The 16307-nt window shown below is 43.2% G+C and overlaps 1 protein-coding gene across 9 annotated transcripts in view; it reads left to right on the plus strand.

Annotated features, from left to right (window-relative positions):
- Nucleotides 1–351: 351 nt before the first annotated feature.
- The window catches only part of madd (MAP kinase activating death domain), a 44844-nt gene continuing 28888 nt past the window's right edge, over nucleotides 352–16307 (plus strand). For 6 of the 9 annotated variants that reach the window (XM_022747674.1, XM_022747691.1, XM_022747704.1 and 3 more), the window contains exons 1-7: nucleotides 352–661; nucleotides 7242–7459; nucleotides 8772–9413; nucleotides 12231–12534; nucleotides 13567–13698; nucleotides 13815–13928; nucleotides 14139–14219. In XM_022747674.1, the coding sequence (XP_022603395.1) occupies nucleotides 7401–7459; nucleotides 8772–9413; nucleotides 12231–12534; nucleotides 13567–13698; nucleotides 13815–13928; nucleotides 14139–14219 (1332 nt within the window). In that variant the 5' untranslated portion in view covers nucleotides 352–661; nucleotides 7242–7400. Of the gene's footprint in view, nucleotides 662–7241; nucleotides 7460–8771; nucleotides 9414–12230; nucleotides 12535–13566; nucleotides 13699–13814; nucleotides 13929–14138; nucleotides 14220–14579; nucleotides 14589–16307 lie in introns of all 9 variants that reach the window. The other 3 variants (XM_022747658.1, XM_022747665.1, XM_022747683.1) reach the window with 1 other exon arrangement.

Below are 16307 nucleotides of genomic sequence, written 5' to 3' on the forward strand. Positions count from 1 at the left end.
TTTACTCAAGTAAAATACAGTACTATACTATATTACTATACTCGAAAAATATACTTAGGTACAGTACTGGTGGGGGTTGGGGGGGTTATAAGATCATTCCTATAGGGCCCCAAAAAGGCTGCGACCGGCCCTGTTAGGCGATAAAACACCGTGAAATACTGCAAACTGATCAGAGTGATTGTTAAGTGGACCCCCGTCACCCCGGGCTCTCTGATGTTGGTCCCTGCGGGGAGCGTTAAGTTGTTTTCCGTCAGGCTTGTTTGTCGCTTCCGTTTGGTCGGGCAGTGAGTATGCGGAACTCCCTGCAGACCGATGATGATGAAGGGGATGTTGTGAAGGCAGGTTGTAACTGACCGAGCCTCCCGTTCACCAGGCGTAGAGGCGGATACACACACACACACACATACACACCTCGCATCGTTTGTAACGCTGCCAGCCAGTTAGACGGCGCCGCTAGCCTCTCAGCAGTCCTCCCTGTCCGACTTTTTTCCAATGATAAACCATCTAAACGACACAAGGCTGAATTCAGACACACACCGCTGCCTCTCTCCCTCCGTGACCGAGGAGGGCACCCACCACCCAGGCCGTCATCATCACCATCAGCAGCAGCAGCAGCTGGCTTCACGGCGAGCGTTAGCGGCTAACCGGCTAATACGAGCAGGTAAGGGTGTTCTGAATCAACGTCCGAGCTATTTTAAAAAACCAACCACGCACAACGTTTGTGGCGCGTGCTGCGAGCCGTTTGTCACCGATGTCGCCGCCGTTTTGTTAACATCTGACAGTTCGCCGTTTATGAGCTCAAATCGCTCAAGCTACTGTTAGCTAGCTAGGCGGCTAGCTAGCTAATCCATCCGTGGCGTAAGAAACCACGAAGCTAGCTGAGTGGAGGTGCGAGGGTGCATCATTGGGCTGAACATGGAGGACGAGCCGAGGCCTGGCAGCTTGTCTTAAATATACATATATATATATATATATATAAAAGGATAACACAGTCACAAGCTACACGTCCAGCTCTCTATGGGATGTCAGGAGACGTTAACATCGCCTTATCTCATTTATTGCATTGTTACTGCGAATGTTATCCTCGCCTCACCGTATGTCGTTACGCTAATCTCCACAGTTAACCGAGCTGGTTAGGTAGTAAAATTCCCACTACACCTCGTAACTAAGCTCGGTTCATATGGGATTTTTTTTACTGTGTAACTGACACCCCTACTGTTGAAATCGTGTGTCATTGTGGCCTCATTACTCGTCACGCCTGAAGCATCGTTTTGAGGTAGTGTTGTTGTACTCAATGTCAAACCAGCAGGAGTGGAAGTACATTTTCTCAAATACTGTGTTTAAGTTCAATTTTGAAGTATTTATACTTGAGTATTTTTGTTCTATGATACTTTAAGGTAAGGTGACCAGATATCTGAAATGAAAACAGGGACATTAACAGTTTAGCTGTGAATATATGATTAAATATCATATTAATATATGATTAAATTATTCAATGGACACCTATGAAATAATTTTTAAAAAAGGGGTCATGTATTTTGACCATGGTAACTGTTGTGATGTAATAAACTGTCCTGAAGACCTGGCTGATAAAATGATGACTCCCTACCTTTGAAGCAGTCATGAAGTTTGTGTGAAGAATGTTTGTTTTTGTTAGTGCACTGCCTGGTTATGAACTCCTAACCAATGAGTGAGCCAGGCAACCTTTTCTCTGCCTAGAGACAACAACAAAAAAATCTGATTGGATAACTCTATTTTGATCCTATAGCTAGCAGCCACCCCCCTCTGTTGGCCAAAACAAGCTCATTGCTAGACGTCTGTTTTTAATTACAAATGTTAATAATGGGGACATTTCCGAGGACAGCTCCAGTGGGGACAGGCCACCAAAAACACGTACTGTTCCCAGAAAATGGGGACATCTGGTCACCCTACTTAACAGTTAATGTATGTCACATTAAAATATGTACTTTTGACTCCACTACATTTATCTGGCAAATCTTACTTTGCTGATCAAGACTTAAGATATAATAATCTTACAAAATACAATGCATTGTTAAAGATTACACCAGTCCATCCCAACCGTTTTGGCTTGTGAGCCCTTCAGGTGTCTGTAAGTTGTTGGCACTTAAATAAGAGTGATTTCCCTTATAAACTTGGTTTTGTTTCAGTAACCGTGTAAATACACAAATTGGCAAAACTATAGAAATATTTCACTACAAAAAAGAAAAGCTGAGTACATATTTGTTTACCAGAACTTTCTTCTGTGCTTTCCTGTGAATCATCTCACGAATCAGATTTGACAGAAAGTGGGTTTATTTGGAGGAGCCCTCATTGATCCTGAAGTAAAATTTGACTTGGATGTCAAAGCCTCAGCACAAAATATGTAAAAATAACTCAAACAATGACAAATGCTCACATAGGACTAATACATCATCCACTGCTGTGTCATAACAGTGTGTGAGGATTTCTTCTGTGATTTCTAAAAATGCAGATGGATGTGGGGGATATTTTAAAACAAAGCTACTGATATATGATTTATTTTTAAAATAAAAAAAGAAACAAGGTTTGCATGTCATCATCGTTAGGTGACGCACGCTGAGCTGCCTCCCTGTTACTCAAGGAAAAGTAAAAGCTTGCCATCCTCAATTCAACGTGACATCTTGCATGATGGCTCATGACCCAAATGCAACCTGTCACCACGCTGCTGCACCCAGCCACCGCCCGTGAAAAGCGAACCTATATAATGCAAATTTGAACTTGTGAATTTATTTTCGTATAGACAAACAGAGAACATAACACTAGGTATTTTGGTTATGAGAATTTTGCAACCAAAAATGGGGGGGCACAGACTAGACAAGGTCTCAGAAATGAATAAATAAAGAGAGGAGAGGATGGTACTTTGTCTGTGTCGGCCTGATGAGGTCCCAGCTCTCATTTTGTGCTAGAGGAAAGAGTGTAATCTAAAAGTGAGAATGCAGTGATCAATACTTTCTTTATCCACCCTTCATCCCCTCCACCCCTCTCGTTTCATCATCGTCCTCACTCAGCTAAGACTAATTCAAATGAGCCTCCTCCATCGCTAGTTACTGCTGTTCACTGGGACTGGCAAGAAATGCTGTCCATGTTGGAGGCCTGTGAATCATATCTATCTCCTCTCTGCGCTTACATAACCAGTGAGTGCCGCCTGCAGACCACTCTGACCAGATTCATCTGTTGTAACCTACATCATTATCTTGCCTTTGAAGATTATACGCTGTTGTGATGGTTCTTTTTATCTAACGTTTCTTTTATTATTATTATTTAGAGGGAGAGAAACGAGGTTCAATACCATGCTCACTCATTAAATACAGTAATCAGTGAAGTGGTGTAGTTCTTCCATCCTCATCTAAAAATAATGCTGTGGTCCGTCCTCTATCTTAGTGCTGGATGAGTCTGCCTTCAGCTCTGCTTCTACTTCTGCTGCTTCATGAAATAGCCGTTTTGGCTTTGGACCAGGAAGCAGTCATGTTGCCAGTCCTGAATGTTGAATCATCGTGCTGATGGTTTACTAAGATAAAGACGGTTAGATCTGTTCTCTGTATGGGCCCCAGCCCTCAGTGTATTATATTATATTATATCATTTTATATTATATTATTTTCTCTGTTCCTCCCTGTAATAAGCCGTTGCTGTGAGGAAGTTTGAACTCAGAGTTGTCTTATTTGTGTTAAATTGTGTGAGCAACAAGCTTTTAAAAATGGAGGTTTTCCCACACGTCGGGACAGATATACTCATTAATGTGAAGTGACAGTTTAGTTGGGTCTTCTCGTTCATCGACGTGCAGGAGGCAGCAGGAGGCTGTCAGGCTTACAGTGCATTTGAATAATTTTACCAAGTGTGATGAGGGCTGACATTAAGCTTAAGACACGTCTCAGCCCACTGTGTAGTGCGGGGTCTACTCATTCCTCCTTACGTTAACCCTGTCAAACACGGCCCAGCCTCTTTCCTTCCCAAACACGAAGAACATGATGAATATTCTGCATTACACTGACTTAACTAATGTGTCAATGAATGTTCTTTATTTTAGATATATTAGATAATTAAGTACATTTCTGACCATTTACCGTCATGCTCCATCAAGATTAGTCCAGTTGAAATTTGTCTTATGTCCATTTGCAAATGGCTTCTCTACTCAAAAGTAGAGCTAATAGATATAATTAGACCCATAATGCATCTGAAGCCCTCTGTGATAAAGTCACCCCTGATGTCCTAATGTCCACTGGACACAGCTGCGTCTCATGCTGGCTGTTCCGTGGCCGTGGCGGCGGGGGTTCATGACGGCCTGTGTGTGTGACTAGTGTCCCGCTCGTGACTTAAATGCAGCTTATTTGTCGTGTGCTGTTGTTGTCTTTGTGTTTGTGAGCTCACATGTCTGATGCGTGGGAGGGGTGGGGTCATGGGTCATGCAAAGTGTAAACGTGAATGCCAGTGTTAATAGCTGTTTATTACACTGGTTTTTATGCCAAGATCATTATGAACCTTTTAAATCTTTGTTTTTAATGAGCTGTGGCTTTTTTATTGAATAAATTAACAAATAACTAAATAAAATTTAGCTTAAAGCCAAAGCATTAAGTATTGAAAGAGTTGATCTTGTTTTTCTTCACTTGTTTGCAGGTGATAGAGATGTGGTCGTTTTTAAATGTGTGACACATTTTCCAGTTTAAAAGCCTGGTCCTTTTCCCCTCAGGTTCCCCTCAGGTTTTCCAGTAGGAATGCTTGAGTAGCACGAACTGCTGGCTAAATTATAGATCCATTAGCTTATCAGTGCAGGGATAACAGCCCTGAAGAGACGGTGTAAAACTGCCCCGGGCTCAGAGTGTTTGTGTTTCAGGGTGGAGTTTGCACAGACTCATGTGGCATTTGTTGGCGTTGGAGTAAAGGCTGTTTGCCGTGGCATGACACGCTGGTAAAAGTAGATCCTGTCACTGTAGACTTTCTTGCCCTGAGTCATTGTGACTGATATTATAATGTGTTTGTATGATCTAAATATAGTGTATGAAGTACAATATAATAGTGTCTTTAGTCTAAAGAATCAGGAGATAGCGGTCAGTGTTTTGGTGTTCATCCCCTCAGACTCAAAGTGTGAGTCGCCGTTTTGTAACGATGTTTAACAATCGATCTGTCGTGGACGTTTACAGAGACACTGAATTCTCCTCAGACCAGGGTCCTGATAAACCAGACTTCGCCTCAGCCACGAGATCTTCTCTGAGATGATTGTTATTCTCTGTCTCTGCCAGTCGTATCACTGTAGATGTAATTTAGTGTTATCCTCACCTTCACCTCCTTGTGTGGGGGAGGGGCAAGTAACGTATGAGATGACATTTCTGCAGGAAAAACGAAAATAACAAGAGTCTCTGCAAATAGTTTTAGGCTGAAGTATGAAGTTCAACTTAGCATAATCCGTTCCCTCTCCTGGTTTGTTTGTTTGTTTGTTTGTGTTTAGATGGAGCGGCTCATGCAGCCTCGTCACCTTTACAGGAGTGACATCCAGATCACTATCTCTGTGAGATGATTAAACACCGGTGTTGTTGGTTTAGCTTTGTTTGACTTGAGCACAGTCTGCTCGCTTGCAGTGTCCTGTCTCTGAAACGGCTGAATGCTTCCTTATTATACTCGGTTGTTATGTCAGGAAATTGCTGTTGCACTCGCTCACAGCAGATGTACTTTTACTTTATGTCGCCACAGAAGAAATCTTCACCTGCTCTTTCAACTCGCTAATTTGACGATTACAGCATCTTGACTGTGAGAAGACGCTAGACCGGAGCTGTAAGTGGCTCCACGCTGCTGAGCAGCCATCTGCAGAGCTGCTGTAGTTTCCTGTCAGTCACAGGCCATAGTGCAAGCAAAGAAGGGTGCTTGTCCCACCAAGGCCCCCTAAGCTGCTTACTATATTAGCTAGCCTCTACTGAAAAAGCTTTATCCTCCCAACGAAAACAAGCAGCCGACCTGATGCTCATAGCAGAACGTTAAAGCAGTCGCAGCACTGTCAGAGAGTTTTGAGCATTTTTGAGTCCACTTTGTTTAGACGTGTGCTTTTACAGCCTTTTTAATATTTGGGCTAAAATGTATTTAACATTGTTGTACAGTGGAGACGCTGATGTAAGTCACGGCCGACGTCTTTCGTGCTGCTGCTCTCTCTTATCGTCTGTCATGTACCGTGTCTGGTACGAGACGAACGCACTGTAAAATATGAATGTTTGAACGTCAACGTGACATCTTTGTTAACGTCTTTCATGTCCTGCAGAGTAAATGTGGACGTGACATTGCAGTGACATTTGCAGCAATGGCGTTTGATAGCATCTTGGAACAAGAAGAAAGAAAACGTCTCAGAACATTAATTCTGTCGTGTTTGAGGGTTTTTTTTTTGTTTTTTTTTCCTACCCAGATAAAGATTTCTCACAAACAATGAACTCGAATTCATATAATCTCGTCTCATCAGTAATGTCATGGCTCTCTGAACTTACCAGTATGTGAACTCTTGCTGTCATGTCGGGTAGAGAGGCTTCATTCATTCACTCCATTCATTCATTTCCTTTATTTCACACACAAATTAGAAATAAAAGAATAAAATACAAATATACAAGCATAATAGTAATAATGGGTGAAAATGGACGATGTACAAAATATAATTTCAACCGTAAAATACCTAAATCCTAATACATAAAACCCCAAAAGGAATAACTAAATGGTCCAGAACATCTGTCCCATCAGTCCAAATATCATTTCAATAGGCAGGATACACAATTAGCAATAAATGGTACATAAACAAATATGAGCAAAAAATAATACTAACAATAGTGGCTCAGTAGAGTAACCAGTTCGTAGGACTCCAGCCTTTCAGGAAACACAAATTTAAAAATATTTTAGAGGCAACTGCTGTTTAAGTTCCTTTTAAAACTTAAAAAGGACTTAAAGCTTCATTGTGACTGAAGTAGAAGGTGAGAGGAGATGTACAGGGAGAATGGAGAGTACTGCAAACCTGAGTGGACTTATGGGTGCACACAACTTCTTCATGGTCTTATAGTCCTTGACATTTAAAAGAAATAAAGGTCAAAGACTGTAGATAATGATGCCATCGTTAGCCCAATTTTGCAGCTGTGAGAAATGTGGTGTGGACCAGGTGACTTCATAAAGCATCCACATTGTTGCTCACTGGTTTTTACCGTAATGCTTATCTCACCTTCTTCTTCTTTGTGTGTTGCAGGTCTAACGAAGTCTTTTACTTTTGAACCGTCAAAAATGATAAGCCAGGCGCTGCGTTTCAACTTCACGCTTCGACTTTCCCAGCTGTGATGGAAAGGCACCGCTGACTGAAGAACATATATCCTGGATGCCGTGACATACGGGACGTGGTCAATCCAAGATGGAGAAAAAGAAAATGTGCCCCCGCCTTCTTGACTACTTGGTAGTAGTTGGAGCAAGGTAAGAAGTAGTTGTTGTTGGTTTAAAGAATATTCATTTTGACATCTTACCTCTAACATGACTCACACCTCAGTATTGTGCTAATTGACTGTTTACGGCTCTAAAGACAGAGGAGAAGATCATGGTTGCCCTGATTAAAGTCAGAGGCTCGAAGCATGTGTAAACTGTCTTGTGGTGTCTCTTACAAACTGGGCTGCTGTTATATCTTCTTCTACTGGCGCCCTGCAGCAACTCATTAACACTTTACCCTCGACATATTTTGGTTCGTCTGCACGCACCGTAATCGCTCGCCGTGAGTTTCTTTTTGGGAAACCCCAGTCCTGACATTGGATGGCTTTTAAGAGTTTATTATCTTTTATGAACGCTCTCATAACTTATTAAACTCTTCCTGGTTTTTGCTTTGGAATTGATGCATAATGAAGCATAGCGGCACATTGTTTCAAGCAGAAGTAGCTGCAGGGGAAAAGGATGATTCACATGAACCCAGTGAAAGTAGAGAACTGTCTGGGCTGCCACTGTTTTTAGAGTTCGCCACCGAGTATCTCGGCTGGAACATTTAGAGATTTAAGTGTGACGCTTCAGGTCAGGTTCAGGGTTGTTGTGGTATGAGGGGGTTACTTGTGTACTTAACTCTGACCAGATTATCCAAACCAGTTCTTGCATTTTAAAAGCTAAATATAGTCAGAAATGTGGCTCTACTATCAGGGCTTTTATGAAATGCTTCGCTCATCAGGTAATGACCATTTCAGATTATTAATTCACAGCTGAGTAGGGATGGGAATTGAGAAGATTTTATCGATGCCAGTGACAATGTTGTTTCTGCTAATTGGCCCAAATCTTAACCAATTCCTGATCAAGTGGTGATCCAGCAGCTGAAGTCTGGAAGCAATGAAGCAGCTGTTTCTGGTGAAAGAGAAAAGATCTTACTCTCTAACAAATGGTCTGTCTCTGAAGTGATCCTTCAAGCCGATAACGCATAGAAGGATGTTTCCATCCTTTCATGAAATGACCATTTTACAGACATTACAACCAGCACTGTCCTTGTCTTTCTTCATGAAATGAAGCCATGCTTTAGACAGTTATTTCCTCATGACTCCTCCTTGTTGCACGTTTGATGCCATGATTCTGCAACATGCAACGGTAAAAAAAAAACAAAAAAGACCATGGTGACTTGAATAAAGGGATTTCATAAACTCGTGGGGGAAATAGATGACATCAGAGATCAGATATTAAAACCACAGCTAATGATGGTACAGCACTAAAACATATGCTGCTGCTTTAAAAACAAAACGTTTGTCCATCTTCCCTCCAGGCAACCAAGTAGTGACAGTGTGGCCCAGACACCTCAGCTCCTCCGCCGCTACCCGCTGGAGGATCACCACGACTTCCCGCTCCCACCAGACGTGGTGTTTTTCTGCCAACCAGAGGGCTGCCTGAGTATACGCCAGCGCAGGGTGAGCCTCCGTGACGACTCCTCATTCGTTTTCACGCTGACCGACAAGGACTCAGGAATCACCCGCTACGGAATCTGCGTCAACTTCTACCGCTCTTTCCAGCGAGGTCATCACCGCACTCGTGGGGACAAGAACAGTCACACAGAGTCGGCGGGACAGGCGGCGGACACCGCGAGCGAAGGGTCCGACGGCAGCGGCGGAGGCCCGGCCTCCACGTTACCTCCACCCAGCAATGCCGAGTCAGCACCTCCGCCTGCCTCGGGAGAAGAGAGCGGAAAGCCGGGCGCCGAGCTGAATGCCGGCAAATCCCCTCAGCACAGACGGAGCGCTGCCAAGATGGCGGCCAGGAACCGCAACAGCACGCTGACCTCGCTGTGCATACTCAGCCACTACCCGTTTTTCTCCACCTTCAGGGAATGCTTGTATATTCTCAAGAGGCTGGTGGACTGTTGCAGTCAGAGGCTAACGCAGCGGGCCGGGCTCCCTCGCGCCACCCAGAGGTGAGGCTTCAGATTACATACAGCTCTTGTGTGTTTCCCGCCCAAAGTTTGGTGGATATTAAAACATGACGTTACAGCCACACGTCTACATTTTTATCTTCCTATTGTTATATTATTATATATTTGTGTTATTATTTAGCAGTAAACAGAAACAAACTCCAGCCATAAAATCACACCTGAAAACACAAACATACCTGAGCGATCATGTGCACTGGGCATGTGCGAGCCGGTGTAAACAGGAAGCAGATTGTCAAGACAGTTGTAGCGTTAAAAAGCAGAATTTAACTGAACAACAGCTGCTAGCAAAGACGACAAGGTCAGTAACGCCTGTAATCCGTTAATCACATTAATGAGACCCAATCAGGAGCGAGCGTGGGTGTCTACGTCTTCGTTTCCAAAAGGTCACTGTTTTCGCTCGTCCAGACGACAACGCAACCACGGAGGTTTCAAAACAAAACGGGTCCAGCAGCGTTTCCAAAGCTCTGAGACTGCGGGGTCGTGTGGACGGAGCCAGGCTCCCAGCACATGAACAATATGGACCAGGGCCACGATCAAAACAGGCTTGGTTCACTACAAGTAACTAAGATCTAGTTGTTCATTGTGCTGAGCTCATTCATGCTCGTCAGATGACGAACGCTCATTGTTTCTGACACTGTGACCTCCTTTGTTCGGCCAGCCTGAGGCCGAACGTGTGAGTAACGAACCCATCGCATTTACTGTCACTCCATCAGTGTTTAAACAATAATAAATCTGTACGTGCACATCAAGAGCAAAGCTTAACACACCAGAAAATAACCTGCCTTCATCACCTGTCAGCTGTTGAATGGCGCTCATGTTTATTATTGCACAGACGCAGAGTTGATACAGTAAATTAAACATTTCAAGGCTTGAAAAATGAAAATTTGTGGCTTTCACAGTATTTTTTTTTGCTGCTGCTGCTGATTCCCCATCTGCTTCTCTCATTGCCCAACTGTTATGTGTATGTTTGTGTTTCGAAATTAATTAATTAATGAATTATTAATACAAGAGGCTTTGTCTGTGGCACGGTGCAGTGTTGCAGAGCCATCTGCGGCTTGTGTCACGGCTGTTTTTCGCGGCGTGCGCTTCATGCCTTGGCGCTCCACCTTAATGATAAATAACGGCAACAAAAATATTCACAGTCCATTTCATTTGTCTTGTTTTGCTTGATGTGTGTTGCGGCAAATATTATTTCATTCAGCCGGACGTGTTCAGCAGAAGTACAGAGGCGGTTTTTTCAGAATGATGAATGATATGTAATCGTGCAGGTTTATACTTGTTTATACGGTTGACGTCACAAAGCTAAACCAGGAGCTGCGTGTTAAACCTGATCACGGCATTTCACCTGTTACACTTGAAGCTGAGAGTTGACAACATCGTCAGTTAATTTTTCTTAATGAAGCACCAGGGGTGACGGATTCATATTTTATTCAAGCCGCAGCTGTGCACTGTGGTTTGTTGTGACGCTGTGTTGTAGTGTGTCAGTATTTTTGCGGCGCTCTTCGGGTAATTTTGTTGCCACGGGTGACACAATAGATTGCAGTTTTGCTGAGACAAAGTGTTAATTAGCCTGTCACTTAACACCGGCTCAGGCCCGGTATGATTGTTGGTGTTCACATGTTTCCTCCACAGTCATCTATTAATAGCCAGGCAGCCCCCCCCCCCCCACCCACCACCGCCAACCACCACCAACCACTACAAGGGGATTTGTGGGAATGTCTAATTGCAGCCAGTTAATCTCGTACCTTTGCTTTCTCTCTCTCTCTCTCTCTCTCTCTCTCTCTCTGGTGAAAGGCAGCAGTGGATCCACATGTCATCAGTGCAGTCTGGTTTCTCTGAACAGACCTGAGAATCTATATATTTTTTTTTTCTTCTTTTTCCAGACTTGCTTTGTTGAAAGGCGTTATGTTAATGACAGAAAAGAAGGCGAGCCATTGCGTAAGGGCTTGGAGCGCTTTGTGTTATGGTGGCTCTGACAGATTGAGGTCTCTGGCTGCCTTTGGGTAGCAGCTGCAGTTGGTGGGAGGGCTCCAAAGGACTAATGATTTATCTCCCGTCTTGCCACACATGCACCGAGCATACACTCTGGAACGGCTTTTAACGGCACCATGTGTGTGTGTAGAGCGGAGGGGTTCACATCAATATTTCCTAATTGCTCTAGAGCCTCCCCTGTGCTTCGCTCTCATTTGCTCGTCATATTAGTGATTTCGCTGGGTGTTCGCTCAGCGATCAAACGAGCGAATGACGTCGTTTTTTCAACCTGAAAATTACAGTTGAATGACACCAACACACGTCTCAGTGAAGCTCATGATGTTTTACATGTCAGCGAGAAATTAGCCACATTTTGTCCTATAGCTAAGAGTCACTGTGTGATCGTGCTGTTACATAATGTGCAGTGTTGTTTTTATTTCTGTAGTTGCTCTTTTTTCTGTCTTTAACTTCATCAAACTTTGTCAGACACGTTCTGATTATAGATTATCAGATTTAAACATTTTCTTTTCACTTTTGTAGACAGGGGGTTAGTGGGGTCTAGTGCATTAACATAGAGCTTCAGCTGTTGTAGGTAAAAATCAGATGATAGGACCCTGTTATCACAGGTAGGGACTGAGCTGTCCTTCAAAACAAGAGACACGGACAGATTTTTATCTCAGATTTGAGAATTTATCTTCTTTGTTGAGACATTAATATCTCTTGGTGGTGGGTTGTTGCATCACATTGGGGTTAGGAAACTTAAAGGGGTGTTACACTGTCGTATACGCAGAGTTCTGAATATATACTTTGTTTCTCCGTCCTGCGCAGGGACACCATGTGGCGCGTGTTCACCGGTGCGCTGTCGGTGGAGGAGAAAGGCAGCCAGCTGCTGGCCGACCTGCGTGAGATTGAATCCTGGGTGTACCGGCTGCTGCGCTCACCGGTACCACTGGCCGGTCAGAGACGCGTGGATGTGGAAGTGTTGCCCCACGAACTCAAACGGTCACTCACCTTCGCCCTGCCTGACAACTCCCGCTTCTCCATGGTCGACTTCCCCCTGCACCTGCCCTTGGAGCTGCTGGGTGTGGACGCCTGTCTGCAGGTCCTCAGCTGCGTCCTGCTGGAGCACAAGGTAAAGGACATGTACAGCTCAGGACGCAAACTCTCTAATCAATCGTAGCTCTTTGTTTTCTCTGCTGATCTTTACAGAGAAGGAACATGAGACGTGCGCTCGGCTTCAAGCTGCAACCAAACCACCTTTGGGATTTTAATGAAGACTAGACTGATTGTTTCAAGGAGAAAGGGCCCACTGAGCTATATTTAGTACGTTGTGATTGGCCAGTGGTTTCCTCTGGGGTGCAGCTGTGTGTCCCTGCCTGGACAAAGGCCCTTCTTAAAAATGTGACCTTCATCAGGCATTTCCTGTAAGAAGCAGGCTCATTCAAGCCATTTGACTGCACTGAACAAAGGATGATGGGTAAAAATAGTGCACCGTATGAAAGGAGAGACACTTCATCTCTGTCTGTCCCATTTCTAACACCAGTAGCTTGAGTAGGGATGTAACGGGAGCCCGTGTTTGGCTGGCGCTGGTGTAGTGTTCTGTCGTCGCTCTTGTTTTACAGTGACACTGATACGAAAGCTCCATCGGCAACAGCTTCAAATCAAACCTAAGCTTCACGGCTTCAGACTCGCTGCTGAAGGTCTACAGTGTTGGATAACGAAATCCTCCCATCCAAACATTTTATATCCAGTCGTCTGTGTCGTGCCGCAGCGTACAGTATCAGAAAGGTGCATCTATGTGCAGTCGACCTGTACGAGACGCTGCCATCTTGTATTCATCCATTTAGTTTTATTTTTTTATTTTTTTATTTTTTTTTAAAGATGAATTCAACACATCATTAATTTCAGTCAGGCTGAACTAAGTGCTGCCTGGGAGCTTTCACAGTCACTGACAAATTAATTTATCATAAAAGCTAATCTGCTACGAAATGTCTGTTCGTACCTTAGAAATAAGAGGAAAAAGAGGAAATATGTGCAGATCAAATCTATAATAATAAGTCAACGAAGTCACAGTGTCTATTTAAATATGACAGTGTAACATAACACGACTGTTTGTATTGAAATACACAGGAAAATAAAAGTGATGTTTTGTTTTTCCCCTCAGGTCATTCTTCAGTCCAGAGATTACAACGCCTTGTCTATGAGCGTCATGGCCTTCGTGGCCATGATCTACCCTCTGGAGTACATGTTCCCCGTCATCCCTTTACTGCCAACATGCATGGCCTCGGCTGAGCAGGTAAAATCCATCATTTATTATAAATATATTTCAAGTACGTGGAAGGTTTCTTCGGGTGTAATTGCAGTTGCTGTCCATCAAATGGTGACTGATGGGTATTCCTCTCCTCTCCGCAGCTCCTCCTCGCCCCCACTCCCTACATCATAGGTGTACCAGCCAGTTTCTTTCTCTACAAATCTGATTTCAAAATGCCAGACGACTTGTGGCTTGTGGACCTTGACAGCAGCAAGGTCGGTGCATCGACACGGTGTCCTCCTGCTTCCTCCTGCTCTTGTTGTGTCTGTTTTCATTGTGGCCGAGTAAAGCTGGCAGATAATATCTACTATTGGAGGGACGTCTGGACGTCTGGGCGTAAATGTTTAGTTGGTTTTTTTTTTCTCGCCCTTTCTATTCTCAAATCATTTCTGAAATGAACTTAGAGGACTGTTGTTTGCCCGCAGGTTATAGCACCCACCAATGCAGAGCTGCTACCACCTCTTCCAGAGCCTGAAGCAGGCGAGCTTAAGAAACACCTGAAACAGGTACTGCATGTCTGATTCCTCTTGGATTCGATCACTGTAACGTTTCCTCGTTCTTCTACACTGCGGCAGCCGGTCGCCAAAAAAAAACAAAACACCGGCACATTTTAGCATTTTGCAGAGAGATTTCTGGAGCCCAGGTTCTCCTGCCTAGCCGACCTCCTGATGTTTGTTCCCGTGACTCGTTGCACTCTTGTTTATGAATATAAAACTTCTCTCTCAGCAGTGTGAAGAGTAGGGGTTTCCTTCTTCAACACGGTTGTATGTATTGTACATGAGTGTGGCAGCATTTGAATTTGGATTTGTCGTGCACTAACATGAACAAATGTTTTTCTTGTTTCCTGTTTTCTTTGCATGCTCTAGCTGTTGGAGGTAAAATCAGATGCTAGACGCTATCCAAGCAAAACCTTTAGTAACACTGGTAGAAACTAACTTGCCCCCTTCTTACCTGATTATTTAACACTAGAATCTGGTTCTGATTCATGGAAACATCCCTTCACATCTTAGCAAACATGGAAACTGTGTGATCATTCGGTTTGCTTATAGGCATCGATGTTGATAGATTGTAATGAATTGTTGTTCCACAGTAATTCTGGAACTTCTGCAAATTGAAATAATTAAGAAATTAATTAAGTTTACACGTTATTTTAGACTCTTGTTTGAACGACTAACAGAAGAAGTTAATGTTTCAAACACTTCTCATCCATAGTAAGACTCACAAATTGGAACAATGGATGAAATCCTTGTAATATAAATGATTTTAAACGATACAGGGACATCACTTGAGTCCAACATCACTTTTAACACTTTTAATAACAATAATTTAGTTGTTTTACAGATGAGTATCAAGGACTTTTTCAGGTAGCCAAGCTCAACATACATACACACACACACACACACACACACACACACACACACTGAAGCTGTTTTTATCTGTCAAGTTAAAACTTTTATCCCAGAACTTTCCTTATATGTTCTGTTCAAACTTTACTTCATGTTTTTTTACACATTTAAAACCGTACTCATCTACCCATTAAGTTTTAAATATGCCTTGAATCAGAGCCGGTTCGTTAGCCGTATGTGATTAGCGAGCTCTCTCCCCGTGTGCGGATGTGTGACTGAGAGGCCGGTGTGTAGGAGTGTGCAAAGCCTCAGTTTAGCAGTTGTATATTTGGAAACAAGTACGCAATATTGATATCTGTGAATGGAGAAAATGTCACGGAGGATGGTTGAACTGATTATCTGAAGACTGCGATGCCAAAGCAGAATGCTGCTGATGTGAGAGCCACCGAAAATACTTGCATTTAACACTGGATAACAAAAATAAATCGGTCCTAATAAGTGACCGATTTATTTACCTTTGGTTGGTTGTATTATTTCAGCTCACCTGACATTTATTTATGAATCAAGAGTCACAATTAAGGCTTTTATTTTGCCACAGGCGCTTTTATTGTGCAAGTATTTACCTATATATCTGAAAAGATCTGCTGTTTTGTATCTGTCATCACCACTCCACTGTAACCACTGGTTTGTCCCAGTTGGTCACCATGGATGGTTTTCATATTGTCTTTTATTGGCTGGATTCTCTGGGTGAAATCTGGTTGTTTTTTGTTTTTTTTTGGTCACATTATTGCTTTTATCTGTGTTTCTCACCGTCTTCTCATTTCATTTCCTCTTCTGATTCCTCTCTCTCTCTCTCTCTCTCTCTCTCTCTCCTGGTCTTTCTTGCTCAAAATTTCTGTCTCTTCACTCTCACTCAGACGTGCAAATTCTCTTACTTCACTGGCCGTCCATCACCTTTTCAAAACAAACACAAATTTATCTTTTCTTATCTCCTTTCTTCAGTAAATTGTCGAGTTGAAAATGGAAATTAGGGAAAAGGGCAAAACACGCCTTTCATTGCGCAAAAACAATCATGAAGTTTGATGTTTTTGACTCACTTTTGTGTGCCACCAAAATATACTTATTTGATGTCAGCAAAAAAAAACAACAAAAAAAAAACGGGAAGTACTGTTAAAAGGAGACAAAGAAAAGAAAGGGAAAGGTCCGTGATTGAGACCCTCCTGTCATGTGCTGTTCCAGTGTCAGTCA

This window comes from Seriola dumerili, unplaced genomic scaffold, assembly GCF_002260705.1.
Source record: "Seriola dumerili isolate Sdu_G_001 unplaced genomic scaffold, Sdu_1.0 BDQW01000011.1, whole genome shotgun sequence".
Classification (NCBI taxonomy): domain Eukaryota; kingdom Metazoa; phylum Chordata; class Actinopteri; order Carangiformes; family Carangidae; genus Seriola; species Seriola dumerili.